Raw genomic sequence first — 23340 nt, 5'->3', positions numbered from 1 at the left:
CTGCCTATTTTTTGGGTGGACAGGAGAAAGTGAAGAAAAATAAAAAAGAATCACAGAACCTAGTTTTAATTTAATCCTAAAACTAAAAATTAACAAAGACAAAAATTAACCTTAAAAAAGCAAACCAAAAAAAAGTCACTGTAGTTCTACTATAAAATTTTCTTCTTTACCTCAAACCAACACCTACCTTGCCATCTGTAACACAGCTCGGGCAGCACATGGAAACAATTGCAACATGTCCCCATGTACCCTTTGGTCTCTTCAACAGTGAGTGCCAAATCACCCACTCTGTTCCAGCTAACAAATCTCCTGGGCATAAGTCTCCACCTACATGTGTCCTTGTCACAACTGGCAACTCTTTACTCACTATACAAACACTACTACAATTATAACCAGGGCGGTGTATATGTCCATGACAACACACTACAATGAGGAATGGGAGTATCAGTGCTAATGGATCAACTTGATATTCCATTTAAAGCAAACACCTCCTACTCGAATGTGTTCAGTATCTTGATCTTGTTTTGTTGATACACACATGCTAAAATATGAGATCACAATATGCCCCCCTGCACTTCGTGCAGTGCAGTTCTTGTGACCTTTCTCTTAGCTATAATGCTCTTCAGACCAAACCTGCTGATTACAGCTACAAAATTGACTTCTAATGCTTTTTAGTCATTGGTTGTGCTGGTTTTGGTTGGGACAGAGTTAATGTTCTTCACAGTAGCTACTATGGACTATGGTTTTTTTGATTGTGCTGGTAATAGAGATATGTTTTCATTTTTTGCTGAGCAGTGCTGACACAGAGGCCTAAAGATCTCCATAACTCTTTTTCCCCAAAAACGTTTGGGAATGCATAAGGAATGGAAGTAGACAAAATAAAATGGAAGCAGACAAAAAAAAGTTTTTATGGCAGGCATAAAAACCTGCCAGGTGTTCTCTTACGCCAGTATTTTTGCATACATAAGGCTCTAGGCCCTGCACTACTTACAATTCAAATCTGCCAACTGTATTGCTTCTAAAACTCTGTGAACAGGGTGAGATTACCCAGGTATAAACAAGTAAGGGAAAAGAATATGAAATTCTAAGTCATTATGATGTAATTATATTTAACATAAATAACACTTCTATAAACTTCTGTTTTTAGTTGGAAAATAAAAAAATATCTCTATCTGCCAGCTGAGCAAATCTGAGGCAGAGGATCTGAAATAGCATTATTGATTATGTCACTTTATAGAATGCATTCATCTAAATAGGTCCTTCCCAGAGCACAAAAATTTTTCTTCCATCCACTCTGTCAAGACATGGCCCACCATTTCTCTGCAGGGATCTTTATTCTAAAAAGTTACATGCTGATTTTGAGCATGCATCATATTCTAATAAACAGTTCACCTTTATAGTGTAATAGACCTAACACCCTTTGAATTTCAGATAAGATGCACAAAATTATTTTGACACATCGAAAGACTTGGGAAAAAACCAACCTTATGGGTGGTACACCTTTGTCCATTAAATTGTACTGTGACCTGGACAACCAACCCAACTTAGTAAAACTTCAGAAACCCTATTTTCAGTTTTTCTAAAGCTGATGCTTTGTGGTTTTATTTGTCTTTTCACGTTGTCAAAAACATATAAGAGCCCAGATGTTCCAACAAGCAGCATTAACACCCCAGGTTTGGTGGCAAAGCAGAACACTATCTTTCTGTTTGGGGGTCACCACTGCCTGGTAAATACTGGAACTCCACATATTGGTTTTGTATTTTGTGACACTGCCAAGGGCCAACTGAGCCTCAGGCCTTCTGAAGAAGACCTGAATTCTGAGGATGGGCTATGCTTCTCCTGCTCTGGTACATAACTGGGCACCCAAAACCACACTGCTAACACACTTCAAGGTTTCTAGTTTTGTGCTTCAATATACCAAGATGCTACCTGAAGTGCAGGATTAGGAATGGGCACAGGGGTCATTTTATGCCTAAGAGCAGGAGCCGATTTTGGCCGTGGTCTCTTGATCTCTGGCTCTTCAACTCTCTGAAAGCCAATGTCATCTTCACAGGATTTCCTTGAAGACAGGTGAGTGCAGTCAATTCCCTCCTCCCGATAATAATGCCCAGCATTCCTGCTGCGCCCCTTGAGAGTAGCAGAGTCCTGTTTAAGTGCCAAGGAAACTGGAGCTTGGGCAGTGGCTGGGCTGGTGGGTGGTGATCCCGTTGTTACTGTAGACTCAGATGCAGAGCTCGCCTGCTGTTTATGTTTAAATTTAATGGAGTCACTTCTCTTAGGAGGAGTTGGAGGAGTTGAAGCCACTTCAGCTTTTGATGGCTGAGGTGAATGGCTAGTCACCTGATTAGGGGAAAGGTAGTCCAGTTTGGGAGGAGTTGGTGGCCTTTTGAAAGTATCAGGGTCAAAGATAGATTTCCTTTGTTTTGGCTTTTTATACACAGAGAACTTTTCTGTTTCTGTTGCTGAGATATTAACCATGACTTTCGGCCAGGTACCACCACTATGCTTAGTTCCATGTCCTTTGTCAAATGCTGCCTCAACCATCACACAGTCAGCTCCTGTCGGTTCGTAAGGCAGCCTCCTGTTGTCCAAGTCAACAGCTCCATAGCCTTGGTCCCCGTATGTCTCCGGGCTGAAGGAGCTGAGACTGTGTTCTGAATTGCTATGGCAACTGTGCACTGTGTTCCTATGAGAGTCAACTCGTAATGTGTTACTAGGGAAAGGTTTGTGATCGCAAAATGAAGTGCTGCCCTGATCGCTCTGCTCCTTCTTGCCATCCATGATGTCTGGATTGAAAATGTCAGTCTGGGTTGAGCTGTTGAGTTTCAGATTTCTTTTATTTTGTGCTTGTATCTCTGATGCATGAACTCTACAGTTTGACATTTTTTCTGAATCCTTCAAATTTTCAAATATATTTTGACCACTCCAAGATGAACTCTGAGGAAAAACCTAAAACAAAAATCACATGTGATCACCTTATTATTGTGGCTGATTTCTGTTTAGCATGAGTCATATCCTACCCTCCTTGATTTATCTATACCTGAATATACATTTCATAATATCTTACAATTCAAAGCACAGAACAACAGACGAAATGAAGCTAGAAAAATTTTTCTAACATTTTTAGAACAATTCCAAAAGGGCAACTCCACATGGTGGCAAAAGTACTCAATTGAAAGTGAAGGGCCCTGCATTCTACATCTGCCTCTGATATGTGATGCCAATAAGATAGCTTTCATTGCCCAGTTCCCCTCAAACATTTCATCTCCTTACTTTCTTAAAACCTCAAGGTCTCTAGATCTGAAATTACAACTCAAAATCCATTTAACAGGGCCAAAATAATGGGATTCTAAACTCAAAAAGCAAACCTGAAAATCAAAGCCTTGTACTTAATTTTCATGATAGCAACATTTGAGTTTTCTGCACAACTCCCTCCTGACTAAAAGCTAACTTTCTTTAGCCAGCAGGCAGTTTATCTTTCAAGTACAAAAGTGCTGCAGCTCTGAAGCAAAACCCAGGAAGCAGCAAGCAATTGTGGTAGCGCTAATTTCATGCAACCAGCAAACAAATGAGAAAGAAGACAGTAAGTTAATCTCATTTCCTACTAGATGGCACAAGAGCCTTACTTTGGAAATAACTGTTGAGGAAGCATGCCACCAGAGAAATGCATTCAGATGGCTGTCTTTTTCCCATTTTGATATACTAATTTTCTTGAATATATTCTTCCTTGAACAACTACAATAATTCTCCATAAAGTTCAAGAGAACTTTGCAAATTTAGCTTCTGTTACTCACCTTCATGAGTGACAGAGTAAGGGAATCCCTACAGTTTCGTAGCAGAGCTTCACATTCAGTAAGTGACTTATTATCTAGTGCAATGCCATTGATCTGCAGACAAAAGAAACCACAACAGACATGTGTAAATCAAAGATAATAGGTAGGGAGTATTTAAGGTAGATGATCTCTGAGAAAGAGAAAACACCAGCCTACACATATATGTGACTGAAATCTGGTTGATGATTGTGCATTTTTAAGAGTGGAAAATGGACAACTCCTAAATCCAATCTGCTACTCCTGCAGGGACACAGCGTGACACCACCAGTTCACTACACCTTCTGTGCAGTTGTACCAGCAGCAATCACCTCCCCTTTCACAGTGCACAAACCACACCCATCCTGCAAGGCTGCAAGGGCAGCAGGGACAGACTCCCTCCCCAGAACAGATGACAGCTGTGGTACCAACATTTATAAGACAAGGAACCTCTCATTCAATGAAGGGATGCCTTTTTGGAACTGACCCTTCCTAGCCAGTATAACAATGACAGATAGATAGATATATGTGCGTGTGTGTATGTGTGCGTGTATATATATGTGTGTGTGTGTACATATATAAGAGCCAAGTGTAAAGAATAAGCTAATACTTCTGACAAAAATTCTCATATGAACTTAGGAAATAAGCTGCACATTATATTCATCACTCAGCATACAAAAGCATTAATTTAGAATAAATATCCAGTGAATTTACAAAAAGGATTTAATATTGAAAAAGTAAAAATTAATTGGAATGTTTGGCATCCTAAAGAGAAGCATCAATGATAACACTTCAAAATAGATAAAAATTTAAAAAATACAAATGGATTTTTAACACTTACAGCAATTATTCTATCTCCCACAGTAAGGGAACCCTCTTTGGCAGCTGGGCTTCCAGGCACCACAGCAGCAACAAATACTCCATTTTCTAGACTGACCCCACTATCTGAAATAGATAGAGAAGAATTTGATTCTGCAATTCAAATATATTGCTCAAATGGCATGTCTGACCTGCCTGCACAAGAAAGAAATATGACTACCAATCTAGCTGAGTTTCAATTTCTGAAAACCGTTTCAAAGAAATAACAAGATGGGGAAAACAAGGACTTTGAATATCCCAAAAACTGATATAATCACACAAACATGGGGTAACTGGGTTTAACAGATTTGTTTACACTCCCACAAACATTCCACACAGGCAGCCAACTAGAGACAAGTATTTAAAAAAGAATCAACTAAAACCCACCCAAGGACAAAAAGAAAACCTGTATTTACAAGATGAAGCTATTATCAATAACAGCATTCTTGGTTTGCTTTAAAAAAACTATGAAAACTCCCCTCTAGGAGGTCATAAACATGTAAATGTGATTTGAGCAAAGGCTCAGAGAATATGTACCATTATGTCAAGCCTGATTTGGCTGAACAAACATGTGCCATTTACATCCATCCTTTTTAGTCATTACCTTTATGTCCAGAAACATTGATGTGAAGAGGTGTTATCACTCGCCCACCTAAAGACTTCCTTCTTCGAACCACCATATTAATAACACCTCCTCCATTTAGAACAGCTTTTATAACTTGCTTTTTATCCTTATTGGTAAGATCCACATCATTTATCTTCAGCAGCCAATCATTCACTCTGGTAGATATACAGAATTAGGTAGGTCAGTTATAAGCACACTTTGCTGGACACAGCACATGAATAATGTTCCATGAAAAGGCATGCAACAGAGCTGATCTCAATAAAATCATCCTTCATAATCTGGAGTTATCCATTCCTGAAAAAGCATTAAATAGCAGCTAAATGAAAACCAGAACTACTAGTTTGCATTTCACCAGGAAAATAATATCCTTAAATCACTAATGACTACTTCTGCAATGCTTTGTACTGAGAAGAGTTACTAAAAAGTTACTAAAAAGCTTCTATCAACACCAAGAATAGCAGATGGCTCCAAATGATCCCTTGCTTAACCCTACTTTTCTCCTGCCCACCCTCAACAACTTACCCTCATGTCTTTCCCAAAATTTAAATAAATACAGGTTTAAGGAGATTACAATAATGGAGTAAACAGGGCACAGTGCAACAAATGAACATTTCAGATTCTTTTGAGTTTTTAGTGCTGAGTCAAACAGTGTTTAATTTCTGTAATGCTTGTAGGTGTCCGCCTTCTCAGTGTGATTTTCCAACCAACATGAATAATATACACATGGCAAATGATAAAGAAAAAAGAACTTAAAATAATTTTAAAAATGATGACAATTTCCAATATGCTCAGATTTAGTTTATTATGATCAAAAACCCAACAGGTATCTTCTAAAGTCAGAGCCTACCTTAAGCGACCATCAGCAATACTTCCTTTGTCTACTTTGGTAACAAAGATCCCGCAGTCTCCAGGGAGGTACGGCTCGTTCACACCTTCTGCCACATCAAATCCAAGTGCTTTCAAGTCCATATCATCCTAGTAAATAGTAATAACAGATGATTCCACTGCACTGGCAAACAGTGTCTGTTACCAGGAGGCATTACTGCATGTTTGCAGTATTTCTATTTACTTCTGTTTACAGGGTTCCTGCATCAGTAAGGTTTTATTTTTTTATACATAAATATATAAACTACCATTTCCATTAGTCTTTTGGCATTGGAATAATGCTTCTCTCTCAAATTAAGGCTTAAATAATACAAATGGGGAACTTCACCAAAGAGTAACAGAAAAGCAGCTGAGCATGTGAAAAAGCCCATTCAGACTCATATAATCTGTTGTAAGGTACAATATCGGTTGTGTAGTAAGAAAACAAGGACACGTTTCCTAAGAATGGGGGAAAAACAACTGGCAAGGTAAGGAAACAGCATTGTGTGTCAGTGGTGAACTCAGGCAGACCTCTGCTGTGGTATGATTAGAGACCAGAAAAAAACAAGAAAAATAGCTCTAGCATTATGGGGGACCATTTCTAAATACAGATTTAGAGGTGATATTCTACCAAGCCTGACCCAAACTAGATAATTCTTGATGTGAAAAATTACAAAAATCTTTAAGAGATTGGTCATGGAACAAAACAGGGAAATTTTAATGTAGTGCTTGCTTTGGTAAATAATAAGGTCACTGTAAGGAAAAAACTGATTCAAAAAATAGTACATTGGTATCAACTGACCACAAACTGAATTATTATTGCTATTTTCACTTTTAAATAATACACTTCTAAAAATTAGACAACTCTACTTGAATCTGTCTACTGGATCAACCATCTCAGCATAATGAAGGGTGGTGGTACTTTAAAATCAAACATGAAAAAAATAAGTAGAGTCTAAAGCAGATGTGTAAGCATGGTTCAAGTTAACCCCTCAGAATGAGAAGAGCATAACGTCTTCAGGGAGTACAAAAGGTGCCTGATAAAAGCTGAAGATAAAGCATGCAAAAAGATCAACATTTACCAGAAAATAAACTAATTTAAAGCTGAAAAAAAAACCCTAAAATCCTTATGATCCTTCCGAATATCCTACGTAAGACAAAAATTTCATAGGGAAGAGCATGAGGCTGACATAAAAAAGGATCGAGTAGAGATCACAGTATCATTATACAGCATCAGAGATGAAAAGTGAGTATTATTTCTCTCAGTTTTGAGCTGCGTGATTATGTATAACACAAGTTTAATAAGACATGCGAAGTTTAAGCAAAAATAAAACTACTGAAATGTATTAAACTCTGTGGTCTTGACCCTGGAATTCAAATGCTGGTAGCAAAGATTTTTCCCTATATTTGATCAAGGTTGGCACAGTATTATTACTATAATCTGATAGCTGCAAACGTAATCCTATGTTTGAAAAAGGGAAACGCATTCAAATGACAAAGTGCACATATTTGATCTCAGTGATGCAAACATGTAGAGCAATCTTTGAAGTAAATAATAACTAAATAACTGCAAATGAATGAAAAATTCATCACACTGCTACGCTGTTTAGCACAGGCACATCATACGCTAGACCTACTAATTAATTTAACACACAATGGAAAAGCAAAATTACTGGCTATCAGTTAAAACAAGAAGGAACCAAACTGATAGAGCTGATCAGATGTGCTGAAACAGCTTGGTCAAAGGGGAATTATTACATTATTATTCCAGAAAGAATTTACAGATGGTGATTCTGATGGATCAACATCGGTATTCAGTTCATTCAATCTTTTCAATATGTATTTCAGATTGTAATAATATAATATAATATAATATCTAATCTTTTCAATATGTATTTCAGAATCTAATTTTTTGTTCCAAAAAAGAAACATACTCGTAATTTTGTAAGGATGCACTGTCAGAACACAGACAGATTGGAAGAGCATAAGAAAAGATGACCCCTGAATACTGCAGTAGAAGAAAAGGGACTTAATTTGACAGAATTTAATCACTAAAGTTTGTCATTCAGGAATGACAAAGAAGTTCTACTACATACAGAAGCTGTTATAAATGAATCGCAATCTGGAAGACTACCTGTGTATTTTATGTGCCCAAAAAGTTACCATTAACAATGGGATGTGCCAACCAAACGTGTCACATAGAAGAGCATACAAGAATTACATACATTGCAGCAAATTAAAAATTTTAGGCTACAGTGAAAAAAAAAGTGAAATTATATGGAGAAAAATACTACTAGGATAATAATAGAGGTTATCTGGCTTGCTAAACTTAAGAACCTTACTTAATATGCCAAAATAGAAGAGAGATTTAATTTCCTCTACAGACAAGCAAGAGATTAGCATCTCCTTTCATCCCAGATTTTCATACTGAAAAGTAATGTTGCCCTAAAACCATGAATAAATACTTTTAATACTTTAAAATTTCTAATCAGCAGATCTGAGCAAAAGTAGGATAAATACCTTAATGTAAAACATTAACTATTTTATGCAGAGATTTTAAGGGTTGTTGCCAGTAAAAGATTGGCCTCTAATATCACTGTTTCCTTCACATTTTAAGTTTTGGCTGCCTTAGCAATGCCATGTCTGCAGTGAATCACTAACTTAAAGACCACTATACTACATTACATGGACCTGGGTACACTGCAATATTAGATGGAGGAACTATTTTTATTTATAATGCATATGAACAAAATTATAAAGCTTGTATATAACAGCTTGGTTTTATCAACTACTTTCATGTAGCTGTAACTGTACTTGCTGCCTACACGTTTTTTGGTCAAACAATAAAAAATTAAAATTACCACAATCATATTTTTAATCTTATCTAGCATTTAAAGACTATAACTGGCTTTGGAGCTATCCAATACACAAGACAACACAGTGTATGATTTTACTTACTCTGTCTTTTTCAAATTCTACCACTTCTGTTTCCCATTCCAGAGAATCTGTATCTATGGCTGAGTCATGGGAACTATGGGCCATCAGTTGGCGAAATCTGGCCTCCTTTTCCAATTGATTTTCCATCTTTTCCCTAGGCAAAGAAAATTATTACTTGCAGACATAGACAACCCCCTTTTAAATAAACTGAAAAATAATGGTAAGATTGTGATGGATATTATATTTGGTTTTCTAAATCAAAAATCCAAGCTGTCAAAAATTTCCTTTGTTTTCTGTCTTTGCAATATTCTTGGTCTGCTGTCAAACTGACTTTCCATTTCCATACATTGTCTTTACATAGTCATATAAAACTATTGCAAAAAATGTAAGACAAAGTGCACAACTAGGTTTTTAACATCTTCCAAAATGAATTTAATTTACCCTCAGATGAGATTCATCAGTATTTAGGGCATGATAAATAGAAAAGACAAAAACTCTCCCATAAACCACTGAGTAAACAGTTGAGAGGAATTAAGCTGCAGTTAATAGGACTTCAGTGAAAGGATCCCATTATTACTTAAGTGTATCTCCACAGCACAAAGCTTACACTATGAGTCTCATTAAAAAGATGAAACAGATAGTGCCCAGCATAATAATTTCCATGATAACTAAAAACACAGGCCGGCAATGCTTCCACACACAATAACATGAACGCCTGCTGCCTAAAGCTGCAAAAACATATGGTTCTCTTAAGAACACAGTTAACAAAACAAAGTTTTCATCACCAACTTTAATGCAGTTTGGTCATTTCTCTAACATACTTCAGTTCCTTCAGCTCACGAACAGCATCATTTTTCTGCTTTCTCATGTCATCCAGGTTGCGAAGAGCTTCAGCCAAGTCACTCACAGCTCGGTCTCTCTCCCTCCTTAAGTTGTCACACAAAGTTCTTCAAAAGAAAAAGGTTTCAATCTAGTTACTTAAAACCCTACTAAAATAAACTGGTTTTACCACATTGTATAGTTAATGTAAAATTTCAAAAAACAGTTTCAAAAGGTTTCTATCTGCAAAATAAAAAAAAAGGATAAGGAAGAAAAAAATGACATATGTTAGGTCTTAATTCTTCATCCCTTTCAGAATCTTATTTCTACTTATCTTCTTTAAGCTAGCAGAAAAACCCCTTATTTAAGTATTTTTCTTAGCTCCTTAGAGATATTTAGTAGCAAATATGCTGGACACTTTTTGTGCATGTCCCCACAGACAAAGAATTATGTGCAGGACTAGAGCTACAGCAGGATTATTAGTATAGCATGCCTACAGGATTGCACAATTGGCTGTTCCCAACACAGCAGCGCTGTTAGACTTAAGGGTATTTACTAGAGACATTTTGGTTATGAAAGCACAGAAAATGACAAAGATCTTGTAAGGCGCCCTCAACATTTTTAAAAAAAATCACCACGTGACAGCTAATGCAGAGGAAGTGCTGGCAAAATCCAGCCATCCTAGAACTGCATCAGCTGCGCACCAGGTGTTACCGAGATCACTCAGGTATCATCTAGCAGTTGTTTACCGTATGCTTTCCCTTTCTGCAACAATCTTATCCCGCTCTTGAAAGGCCCAATCCCTCCTACACTTGGCTACTTCTGCTTCCTGGACAGCTTCCTTTAGTTCTTGTGACATTGCCTCATATTGCTTCCGAAGCATTTCAATTTCTTTGTTTGCTCTTTCTATGTCTAGGGTAGCAGAATCTTGTATCTAGGAATTAAGAAACACAGATAAGTATTTTAGGCACAATTTTTAGATACATATGCACAAACAGCTTTTGCTATCTGTATGTAGCTGGATGTATTAAATTCTTATAATTTAATGAAAAATATTAATTTATTTCAGCAACAACTTTGGGAGGGTTGAGAAGAAAGATAAAACCTGCTGTAATGCATTTCATCCAGTAGCACACAAATTTGTACAACTATGTGAAAAAGAATCCTCACATGAAAATAACATCAGTGAATGTGTCATATTTCAGAGATGACATTCTGTGCTTCAATCTTGTTCTGCTTAGCAGATAGGAAAAACCTTCAACTTAATTTAGAAATCAAGATACACTACCATATGCAACTGCATATAGTATAGATATAGCATAGATAGACAACACATATTTCCCACATTAACACCTATTATTTACCCTGAGACAACAATCCCAAGACTTGGGATTCACTCAGGTCCCTTAATTCCAAAGCAATGAAACTGAAGAGCAATGGAATTGAAAGAAAGTTTTTCTTTAATGCTTCTTGTTTTAGATAAGAATTACTTTATTCTTAACTTGTCCCTCCAGAATTCCCTATTTGAGTAAGAGAGATGGTGACAACACTAAGACAAATACACACAGAAAACAAGCTTGCAGCACAATAACACAAGCCAGCTACAACAGTACAGCCCATCAGAACCTGTGGGCTTGCAAACAACTGCGTGTGTTTAATTTCAAAAATGTAAAGGAAACTAATGAATCTGGACTTATTGAGTTACAATTTGGTTAAAATGTAAACTTTTTCTATTCATATTTACAAACAATCTTAACACAAAGCACAAACGCATTTTTTCCAAATAATTTCTGTCAGTATGTCTTGAAGAACATACATGCACATGCCTGTATTTTAGAGTGACTTGAGGAAAGGAGGCAAGACTCCCAATGTGCCCAGACTTTTAATGTCTTCCAAGTTATTGATCGAACTAAGCTAAGAACGAAAAAGGCATTATTAAAGGCATCACTTGCAATACCTGACGGGCTTGATAATATTCCCTTAGCAGATGGTCTCTCTGGATGATAGCTTCTGTTCTCTCTTTCCTGGCAACATCTCTTTCTTCCTTCACTGTCTCTATATCCTTGCAAGCTTGATCAAGTTCCTTCTGGGCCTCAGCTTTGTCCTTCACTTCATGACAGTATTTTTCCAGTAACTCATTCCTCTCACAAATCGCTCGATCTCTTTCCACTAGAGCAGAGTTTAGCTCCTAAAACAAGATCCATTGTTTGCAGTAGGTTAAGTTCAGAAGGAATTAGTTCATATTTCCAACTGAATACATGTCATGACACCTTGAAAGGCTAGAGAGTTTACTACTAATGTTCTGAAAAATGGGGGCAGATCACATTACATACAAGTAAGTACTAGCAAAGAATATTAAATGTGGTATTAAAAATATCACACACATGAGCACAGTGCTTTGTTAAAAGTAAGCAAGATTCTGGGAGCTCTGATGGCTTTGGGGAACCTTAATGAGAAAAGGTTATAAACCAGACAGACTTGGTGTTTTTAAAAAAAACTTTGATATATCAAAGGGAAAGAAGATATTACCAATATTTTTAAACAACTCCTTCAGTTTTACAGGACTGAAATAATTTGGACAACTTAGCTACATAACCATCTTACAGCTTCTCTATAAATTTTCATGGAACCTTCAAGTTATATGCCATTAAGATAGCAATGTGTTACAGAAGGCTGAAGATAAAACTACAATATTCTATAAAGTGGAATGACAGCACATCTTAAGTGTGGAATTCAACTGCATTGTAAGAAAAAAGATAAGGCAAATGTAGAACCATTCTAGAATAACATCTACCCTTCTAAAATTATTTAACTTAGACTTCCCATTAGAAGAATGGTTCATTGAAACAATCCAATTTCATGCCACTACATTTTCAGATGGCTCAGGTCTCTAGAAGTATTCAGTCAATGGCGACAAAGAAGTCCTCTTACACATAGGCACTCCTAGCTGGGAACTACTGGCATTTTGATTGCTAAAAGTTCACCAGAGACAACTGGCATCTCAAAAGCAAAAGAAAGAAACAGTTATAGTGCTAAAGGATTAAAAGATATCATGTCATAAACAGATTTTCATTTTATTTACTTCTACAGTTTGCAAAAAATAAAACTGAATATTTAAAGCATAGTTGACAATTGCATTTTGCTGTACTAACACAAATGTTTTTGAGATGTGCATCTAAATAAGGCTAGTCAGACTTTTAACAATGACATTATGAGTGCCATTTCTGCTGTAGAGTAGCAGATGAGCACTGAATTAATGACTCACTCTGCAGGTGAATCTCAATTACCAACATAATGCTCAAGTGCTTTCAACACCAGTACGACCTTCCTTGCTCAGTAACTCTGAAGAGAGAAAAATCCCTTGACTGTCTGCTGTTGCAGGCTAGTTTTAGTACTGAAACCAGCATTTTGCACAGTTTTACTACAGATTGTATAAAATGTGTATTCAAATGTGTGTATAAAACTTACACAATAATATTAAGTCTTTTTCCACAAGCAGCTGAGATGAAAGTCACCAAGGCTGAGGGAAAGCTCTCAGCAAGACCTTCACCAAACAAGAATTTACAGCCCTTTAAAGTGTTTGGAAAAAATACACACTACCACAGTTGAATTCAGCATGCTCAATGTAAACCATCTGAATAGGAGCAGCCATTGCCTCTGGTGATCAGTGGTAAAATTTCACCTCTGTCTTTTTCCAGGACATTTGCACAAAATTATCACTACACAGCACAGGGGAATGCACCATTTGGCACTGACTAGAACAGCTTCTGTTTGATAACAGTAGAGCAGTTTGAGTTGAATGATTCTGAATTTGTGAATTATTTTTATGTTTTATGGAAGTTCTCACATCTGAATATAACATAAGGACAAACTATAACAGATCTGTTAAACTGAGGGGAAAACCAACTATCACTGAAATGAAACATAGCATTCTAAGTATTTGCCAGAGTAAAAGATTATGCTAAACAAAAAAACACCACTGGAGAAAAGAGAGGGGGAAATCTCTAACATACAGTCCCTGGCTGTGATTGAGTTCATGAGACCCGAAAAATAATGAGATTTCTTCTATAATTTACTAAATACTAAATTAGTACATTTTAGATGTCTATTAAACCAGTAAGTTTGGGCATGTGTGACTAATAAAAACTTACATGTCTAACTTGGAATTTAACTGTGTAACCTCAGCAGTAGCTGCTCAGATATAATGCTTGAAAAAAAAAAAAAGATCAACCTCTTCTCCATTTCAGCTGCTTTACAATTTCTCTAGGACACCAAAGATGCACTAGAAAACTCAAACTTCAGGGAAGAAACTACATTTAAAATTATCTAAATGAGTCCCTGTGCTGTTTTAAACAATCAATGAGCCCTATATTACAGAGCACTTAGAAGTGCCATATATCACAAGAAAAGTGAAAACCACTAAGTTGCCTTTTCAAAGAGCACCAGAACAACGATGCACTGAGAGGGTAAGCCCACTTATACAGGGGACATATTTCAGGATACTATTTTAATTTAATCGATGCATTGATTGATTTTAATATTTCAAACATTTTCCAGAGAAGAGTCATAGCTACAGGAAAGAAAAATTTAAACAAAAAGACAACTCAAGTATGGCTATTTTACACCTTTCAGAATATTACAGTAGCAGTTATTTCTGATTTCTGAAGGGCCAGTTCTGGGAGGGAAAAAAAGCACGTGTCTGCCTTGCCAGCACCATGCTCCACAGTCCTAGGATCTTGCTGATTCTTGTTCAAACACCCCTTTAAGTCAATGTATTTAAAATTTTAATTCCCTATCCCTTAAGGCACTTTGGCAAATTACTCATAGTGCCACAATGACAGATATAACTAATTGGAACAGAACAACTAATTGTGGCGATTTCCACAAGTATCCCTAACCTACCCTGATCCCACTGAAATCAATAGATGTTTTGATTGGCTTAAATGCTTTGATGAAAGTAGAAGAGGTATGAAACATATTAAAACCTCACTCACTGAGGAGCTGAATTACTGAGCTGACAAATATGCAGGGCTGGAAAATATGACTTTGTAAAACCAGAATTTAGTCATACTTAGGAGCTCTGATGCTACATGTCACAGTTCAATTATGTTCCTCAAAAAATCGTGTTATTTATTTAAAAGAAAGCCCCACTTTAATTTTTTTTAAAGAATATTTTGTTCAGATGTAATGCTGTGAAAAGAGTAAAATAAGATTTATAGGCAATGGAATACATTTGCTTGTATCTATTTCATGCTGAATTAAGTATTTGTAAACCAAATAGTAAAGTGAATGCATGTCAGCAGAAATCAAACAGAGCAGTAAACTGTGTTCTACAAATCATAACAGCTTCATTCTGACATGGCTGTGATATAAGCATTTCAAGAACATATTGGAAAGTTCTGGTTTTACACACTTAAAGGCATGCCTAAATTCTAAAGAAGAAATCCTCAAAATATCCCCTTTAACTCAGAGGCGGTAGAAGAGCAAATGAGTAAGAACATGCACGTCAGCACAGGCTTTGCATAAGTATTTGAGATGACTCAATCATGTACTGTCTTAAGCCACAGTCAATAGCATCCAGTGGTTCCTGTAGAGGTTAAAAGTTTAAAATAATGGATATTTAGAGCTATATTATTATATAGCATTACTTAAGATATAAAAGACTAACACAGGAAAGGAAAGAATTTATAATATGCAGGACAAAATTAAGTCAAGTGCATAGCAAATTTCAACTGGCAGGTACTCTGTTCAAACATGGAAATTGACAGTAAAACGGACTGGTATAGGAAAAGATCACACAATTTCCTCTTTGCAGTGGATTCCTACTTTCCATTAATCAGTTATACATTCCTGATTCCAGCATCAACAGCATACACTCATTTCCCTTTCCCACTAAAACAATATCTTATACCTGTCTCAGAGCTTCCATCTCTTCACTGGCCACTCGCTTCTCAGAAGAAGTGTTCTTCAGCTTGGACTCTGCAAGCTCCAGTTCTGTTTGCAGCTTATCTACCTCTTTGATTACTTGATCTCTCTCACTCATTATGAGGCGGTACTCATTGAAAACCGAATCCCTCTCTTCCTTGTATTTTTCTGCATCCTTGGCTGCCTTCAGCTGCATTGTTTTGAACCTTGTCACCTCTGACTGTAATCGCTCCATCTCTCTCTGCAACTCTTTGTTCTGTGCTGTGGCGTTGCTTAGTTCCTGCTGTACTGATTCAAACCTGAAAACAAGCGGAAACACCAGTAAGAAACTTGTTACTCATGTTCATACATTAAGGATTTGGCTGGGTAACCACATGTATCCATGGATAAAACATAACCACAGAGGACTTGTTCGAAAATGCATTTTCTGTGCTGCAAAATAACCACTGCTTTAGGAATGTTAGTGAACCTTAAGGAATATTACAGAACCTCTTTAAGGACTGAACCATAACAATTAAAAGGAACCATTTATGAATGTGGAGAAAACCATTTTTTAAGGGGTGATACACAACTCCCACAGACTTTGGTCTGTGGGAGTTGTGTATCACCCCTTAACAGTCAATGAAACCATTCTTAACACACCCACGGATGCTCTCGGCAGTCCTTGTGTGTGCTGATCCTTCCTACCCCATGTGGTTAACTATGTAGGCTTGGTATCAAGGAGCAAAGAGGGGAGAAAGTGTGCTATGAGTGTCTGTGCCCTTCTATTTTAACATGTGTGCTGCTCATAGCAGCACCTTCTCAGTGAAGCAAGACTCCCAAACACCTGAAGCCAGAGACCTCTGCTGCCTACCCAAAGCCCTGTCTCACAGTCCCCCACAGACTGCAACTCTAATACCATGAAAAGTTAACTTAGGCTTGAGATGATTTTCACTTGCAAAACACCTGTAGAAATTATATTCCCTTACTGATTTGGTTTTAGTATTTAAATAAGGAGATATACACACAGGCTTGCCACAAAATTCAAAACAAAATTTCTCCACCATTTCTCCAAATTACTATCTCCATCACACATTCGAGAACCTTCCAGAAAATTTTATATAAGTACACATGCATAGTCATTACAGCAAGATTACATACACTAGAGGAAAATTTTAGAAAAAAAGATTAGAATGGCATTTGTGATTCTAACACAAGGGAAGTAAGATGCAACATTAGCACTGGTAAGTCAAAGGTATGAAAATTCAGTTATACCTCCTAAGAGAGGATGAATATTGCTGCTGGAAATGAATTGCTGCGTCCCTTTGCTTCATGAGCATGTCAATCTGTTTCTGCAGACGTCTGTTCTCCTCCTCAGCCTGTTCCAGGCGGCTCAGATCCGTGTTGTGGCTCGCGATCTTCTCGTTGTACCGTTTCCTCAGGGCGTCGTAGTCCTTCTTCACTCCCTCCAGCTTGTCCATGGCCGTATCGTAAAGTTTATTTAGTATCTCTGATGACCCATTTTGCTTCATAACCTTAAAAAAATGCCAGCAACTCTATCAATAACCTTTACTGTTAATCAGTTCAAGAAATTTGATTTAAAATATGTACATAAGAAACAAAACTAGAACAAAAATGTATAGACCAATTTCAGTAATATTTTTTTTAATGACTAAGGAAAGACTGAGCTTCTTTTAAGTGCCACTCTAAGCATTATTACATCTGCTTTCTGTTGAGTTAAAAGTCTGCTTTATCACAAGAGCACAAGTGTATGAAAATATCTCTCTTATGGCAACAGTTATGAACACCTATTAAACCCATGTTATTTTTGAAGTACTTGTAGTTTTAACAAGAGGCAATCACTACTTGATCACCAAGATCATAGTGGTAATTTAGGAGATGCCCACCAGGTGGCATTCATGATAGGCTGCCTGTACCCTCTGAATGAATTAAATAATTAAAAGTGTAATGAAAATAAAATCTACCCAAAATATGTTATACACTCGGGCATGTTATTTTATTATTCATACAATATTTCATCTGAGAATTTCCCACAGAGATTTGTGTTTCAAAAAGCATACATAAAAGATGAACAGGAAGAGAAAAATCCATTTAAACATGAATAAAGCCTGACCTGAATCTTAGTTTTAAATTAATTTACATCAACGCAGGAATCTTGCTGTAAAAATTGCAACACTGATGATACATGACCAGCAACCACATAAGAAAGTCCTAATGAATGTCAGCAAATCTACTCATTGTTTATTCTCAAAAGGCAAAAAATATGCCTGAAATAAAGCAGTAAGCCTTTTTTTGGTTGTTGTTGTTGGTTTTTTTTCTTCTCCTTTTTTCTGGTTTTGTCTTTCAAATTGAAATCTGGCCCTGATGGACCAGTGGGAAGAAACAGGAATGCTCAAATAGAGAGGTGCCAGGAATTACATAATACTAACATTAGCCTGCAGAGGTATGTCCCTAACTATCTGAAAATAAAAAAGTATTAAAGAACTAGAAGGAAGACAGAAGAAAATTTGAGCACTGTAAAGCTTTGAAACCCAACATGCAGCAGCTAACCTGCGCTAAGTGGCTCCTCATCTTTTGTGTCTTCTATTTGAGTAAGGACCAGTTCCTGAACACGGAGGAACCTGGATGCCTGCAGACCAGAAGGGAAGGGGAGAGCAAGAGGCTGCCCACTCTTCACTGCCCTGAGGTAAAGGCTAACAGCTGTCACTGTTAATAAACCACTGGGCTTCACAGGCAAGAAAACAGAACAGAGACAAAAGTTCTGCAGCCTGACACTGGTCTTCTTTAATTAACCAGGATATACAAAAATGGGCCTGGAACAAGACTGCACTTGGGCTATTTCCATACCTATCCAAATCCTCAATGGATTCAGCAGCACAGCCTGCACAGAGATGGGCATATGATTAGGCAGCGTGCTTCAGTGAACCATTTCAGATAAGCTGAACACACAGTAAACTGTAGGCATAGGTAAAATGCAAATACCTGGATTTAAACCCACTCAAGAAAGCCATTTTCCTGAAGACTACTTCCCAAATGAGTTTAAGAACAGTTTTGAGAACAAATTATTTAGGAATTCAAACAAACCACTTTTCACTGTCTAAAGCATATATGGAATGCATTTATGTTGAAAACACACTAAATAATTAAAGAAGAATTAATACACAAGAAATTTGACAGAATTCAGCATAAATTTGCTTACAGAGACCTGCCAGAGGAAGATGGCTGCACCAGTGCAATAAACATCTCCCATTCAAAATCCCAATGAAAGAAAGTAAATAGTCCCAGCTGGCCCAAGGAACACAGCCATAGCAACATGAAACTTCATATGTGAGCAGCAGAAACTTAAGCTGGTCAGCTGCTACACAGCAAATCCATGACAATCCCACACAAAGAGTAATTTGATCAAAAGCTTGTGCTCTCTGAGGCCACCAAGATGTATTTTGTTATGGCCTGACAATGAAACAACGCATCAGAGGGATCAACAGAGAGCTAGACTAATTCATATGAGAAGTTACAGGGACAAGATAAGACTTTTGGCACCCCTTCAAGACACCATGAATCACTCTGACAAGCTGAGAAATGGAGTTAGACCATTTTCCCACTAAGAGTCACATACATCATTTTCTTTAAAGGTTTAATCATGATGTTGACATAAGACTGGATTTCTTTAAATCAATCCTGACAATGATACATCAGCCTCCTTCTGTGCTTCCAGATAATTCCAAGCTTCAGGACAGAATGGCAAAAGAGAACAGCCTTTTCTCGGAGGTTTTGCATCCTTGCCTTGCAGACTGGGAAACTGAGGCAGAGACTAATTATGCTATTTGCCCAGGCTGACACAGCAAATAATTTCTGCTATCTTCTGAACCAAGCCACTAAACAGTTTCACACCAGAACTCACAAGACAGTGTTAGAAAAATGGATAAAAAGAAAGAACCAATCTTTACTCCTCTTTGCACTATCTTCAAGCACCTCCTAAAGTACCATTCAGCACATCCAGCTTGCTTTGACCTTTGCCCCTCCTGCCCTAGCAAATAATTATTTTGGCTTGCATAGATTTTGCTTGTGAAGCCTAATGTTTGACTTGCAAGTTTGCCCTGTGAATCAGCCTACACACGCTGAACCCAGATACTCTGTTTAACCATTCTACATGCTACTGTAACAACTCTAACTAAATGAACAGACTGTTTCCTAGGTGAACAGTGGACCTGATACAACCAGTTGCTCCTTAGCATTACTCTTTTCTAAATTTTCGGAACAATGACCTGGAGACAACCTGTGATACAAAGTTCTGAAATGTCCAACTCTTCCAGTCCTGAAAATTTTATCTCTTTTTGTTTCAAGTTCAAAAACATGAAATCAACCTTTTGTGATTCTTCCCAAAAAATCAACAACAAACATTGCATGCAAGTTTAAAGTAAACCCTGTCCCATAAAAATACCTTAGGAAATACCTTAGTCATCTTTTTAATCACTTTGCAACTTCAAGTTAGATTTCTGATGCCTTTCTACCCATTTCAAAGAAATATCATGCAAATACCATCTTCACGTACACTTTTTCATCTCTGCATTCAAATACTCCTTTTTTTTCCAGCTAGCAATTAGCAAACAAGATGTCATTGTCTCCCCAATACTGTACAAGGCAAGGAGGCTGTTTGGAACCTTTGTAAGACACTAAAGGCAGCAATGCTGCACATTCCCACTTCCCTATGGAAGGAAGCCAGGATCTCTTCCAGCACATGCACTCCAGGTCGTGGCTCACCTGCTGCTGCTGGCTGCGCAGGTCTGTTATCTCCTTCTGATCCTCATCGTGCAGCCTCTTCATCTCCTCACAGGACTGCTGCAGGTGGTTGTGTTCCCTCACCAGCTGTGTGTTCTTCCTCTTCAGGGTATCCATGTCCTCCTTCAGCTGGGACTGGTCGCTCAACAGCCGACTGTGCAGCGTGCTGTCAGGGCACACAGAAAACGCTCTTAGAGGCCAACTTGCAAGGACAAAGTCCTGGAGTAATTAATTACAAGCATGAGTTTCCTACCAAGAAAGCAGGTCAAACTAACTCAGTTCTTTGTGTATTCCAAGCACCAGGAAAAAGAACAAAACCAGAAACCAAGAGGGGCTTAAGTGTGAAAAAAAAAATACACAGACATGCACAGCACCCTTCATCAGAAGAGACGATGGATTTACGCCACCTGTCAATGCCATTTCATAGCCATTAAAAGCAGGCAGACAAACACAAACAGCATATTATGATGATTCTTGAGATAACAGCCACTATCCCACCAATCATTTCCACTTTGTCTTGAGCTCCTCAGCTGAGCAGCAGCTAAGCAAAACACGGACGAAAATGACAAAAATCTCCTTGTGTACTACTGTTTTAAAAATGAAAAAAACTACCAAACTATCAAAAAAACTCCACAACCAAGAAAACCACAATATGTATGTTTCAACTACACTCAAGATAAAAATTTCCTCCAAAGTTCGTGATGCCACCTATAATGATGAAAAAAAATACACTCGCACTTAAACAACTAAGAGCCACATTAGAAGCCTATCATTCAGATTAAAATTCAAGCTATAAGCCCAAAATTAGATTAAACCAATGCTGAAAAAGAGCAGATAAATCAACTGAAGGTATTTTACTACTACAGATCAAAAATTAAGTTTTGGATACTGAAACGTATTTCTATTGTTGAAACAGAACAATTCTACTTAAACTATCATACTTGCTGGTAAATACTTAAATATGTATTTATATACTAAAATTTGTGTTTTAAGATATGTTGCATTTCTTCCTTATGAAGTAAAACACCAATGTCCCCTGCACAGAATGACCAAAGCATTAAAAAAGTTTTCTTAAAATTAGAACAACCTGTTTAAAAAAAAAAAAAGATATTTTCACAAATTATATTCCCACAATCAAGCATATGTAATCTTGGTAAGCAGATTACTAATCTGCTGTCATTCAGATTTCAATGCAAATGAGAATGTCTTTAGAAGGCAAACTTTTTTTTAAAAAAGGCAGGGTTTTAACAACTGCTGCAGGAGAAAATGACAGTTGAATTAAACCTGTGTTAAAACTTACACAGATCATCAGAAGACCTATCACGATCTATTAAAAGAGAGTAAGAAATTCCATTCTCTTGGATTATATTCTGCTCTCTAGCCGAGAGCAAAAAAAAAACTGGCAGTAAAACTGTTAGATTGCAACTTCAAGTCAGTAATTAGGCATTCATTTTTGATCCCATTAACACACTGGGGATTTGTATCTCAAATTCCTAGAAGTCAAACAGGCAGTCCATACTTGATCATTTCAAACGGAAATGATTTATCTGAATGTTTTATCTGATGCAAACATCCATCTTGCAATTTAAGTGGAAAAACAGCATTAAAAAATTACTTGATTACCACGTTCTAATACTATTTGATCTAGGACAGACTGGTAAACTCTTACCTTGTACAGCTGTACTAATACTTACTGATAAAAATCTGCCTCTTTTGCTGCTTCTTCACACCTTTTCAGTGTCTTGGTGTGCTGGTTCTGCAGAGACTGTAGGTCTGACATAGCCTTCATACACTGAATCTTCAGCCTTTCATAATCATGATTTGGTTTTGGACTAGGCCTAGCACAGAAAAAAAATATGGGGTCAAACATCAGGTACTTAAATGAATGGAAAGCCTGGGAAATTATTATCCATTAGAAATGCTATCACATAACTGTTGATACTTAGGCTATAATATGCACTAATTTAACACTGACCAGTTCCCTTTAAGCTGCAGCCACTAAGAAAAAGTCACTGACTTGAACTTATAATAATTTTATATTGTGATGTAACATCTCATAATGGGATGATTCTGTCTAATTATTACTAACATGGCCAAAAATACTGAACCTGCATGTCCCTCTCTTCTGAGCAGCAACACTAGCACAGAACGGAACTTCCACTGATACAAGAATGAGTCCATCACAGCACACTTGGCTTTCCTGGGCCACCACATTCAAGTGGCAGTGACAAAGCCCAGATCTGCAGTGAGGGCAGGGCTGGAAGAGGCTGCCAATGTCAGCTGTGAATGGAGAACTGGGCTAAGCAAAGCTTCTCAAAAGCAGCAGCTAGAGGACCTTGTCTTTAACTCCCTAGGAAGGACAGTTAGACTTGAGACAAAGACTTCCAATGAAATATCAAAAATACACATCTGTGCTGGCAGTTTGACCTGTTTGACCAAGTCATTGTGCTGAATTACACACTTGTTTGTGTGCTATCATAGTATTTTAAGCTACTATAAATAATGGGAAAACATGTCAGAGTCTACATCACATTTCTATAAGATAATTATTTGAACAGAATTTGGGTTATTAGAAATCTCCAACACAATATAATCTCCAACAAGCATTTTTCAAAATAAATGCCAAAATCCATCAAAATAAGTTTTTTTACTCAAATTTCTTTTGGATGATTGGGAGAGCAATTCTCTAAAACAATCTACATGGTCAAGCAACTGACAGCATAG

At 37.2% G+C, this 23340-nt stretch overlaps 1 protein-coding gene across 3 annotated transcripts in view; it reads right to left on the bottom strand.

Annotated features, from left to right (window-relative positions):
* Positions 1-23340, bottom strand: part of DLG5 (discs large MAGUK scaffold protein 5) — a 94142-nt gene that overhangs the window by 22444 nt on the left and 48358 nt on the right. For all 3 annotated transcript variants that reach the window (XM_030240976.2, XM_030240975.2, XM_050976220.1), the window contains exons 4-16: positions 22311-22454; positions 20599-20782; positions 17092-17351; positions 15824-16136; positions 11870-12100; positions 10662-10846; positions 9915-10040; positions 9115-9247; positions 6140-6267; positions 5272-5447; positions 4651-4754; positions 3795-3887; positions 1930-2949 (exon numbers count right to left, since the gene is read on the bottom strand). In XM_030240976.2, coding sequence (XP_030096836.1) covers positions 1930-2949; positions 3795-3887; positions 4651-4754; positions 5272-5447; positions 6140-6267; positions 9115-9247; positions 9915-10040; positions 10662-10846; positions 11870-12100; positions 15824-16136; positions 17092-17351; positions 20599-20782; positions 22311-22454 — 3097 coding nt within the window. The remainder of the gene's footprint in view (positions 1-1929; positions 2950-3794; positions 3888-4650; positions 4755-5271; positions 5448-6139; positions 6268-9114; positions 9248-9914; positions 10041-10661; positions 10847-11869; positions 12101-15823; positions 16137-17091; positions 17352-20598; positions 20783-22310; positions 22455-23340) is intronic.

This window comes from Serinus canaria, chromosome 6, assembly GCF_022539315.1.
Source record: "Serinus canaria isolate serCan28SL12 chromosome 6, serCan2020, whole genome shotgun sequence".
Lineage (NCBI taxonomy): Eukaryota > Metazoa > Chordata > Aves > Passeriformes > Fringillidae > Serinus > Serinus canaria.
Note: the sequence above shows the minus strand (reverse complement) of the source record. Positions and strands in the feature narration are given on the sequence as shown.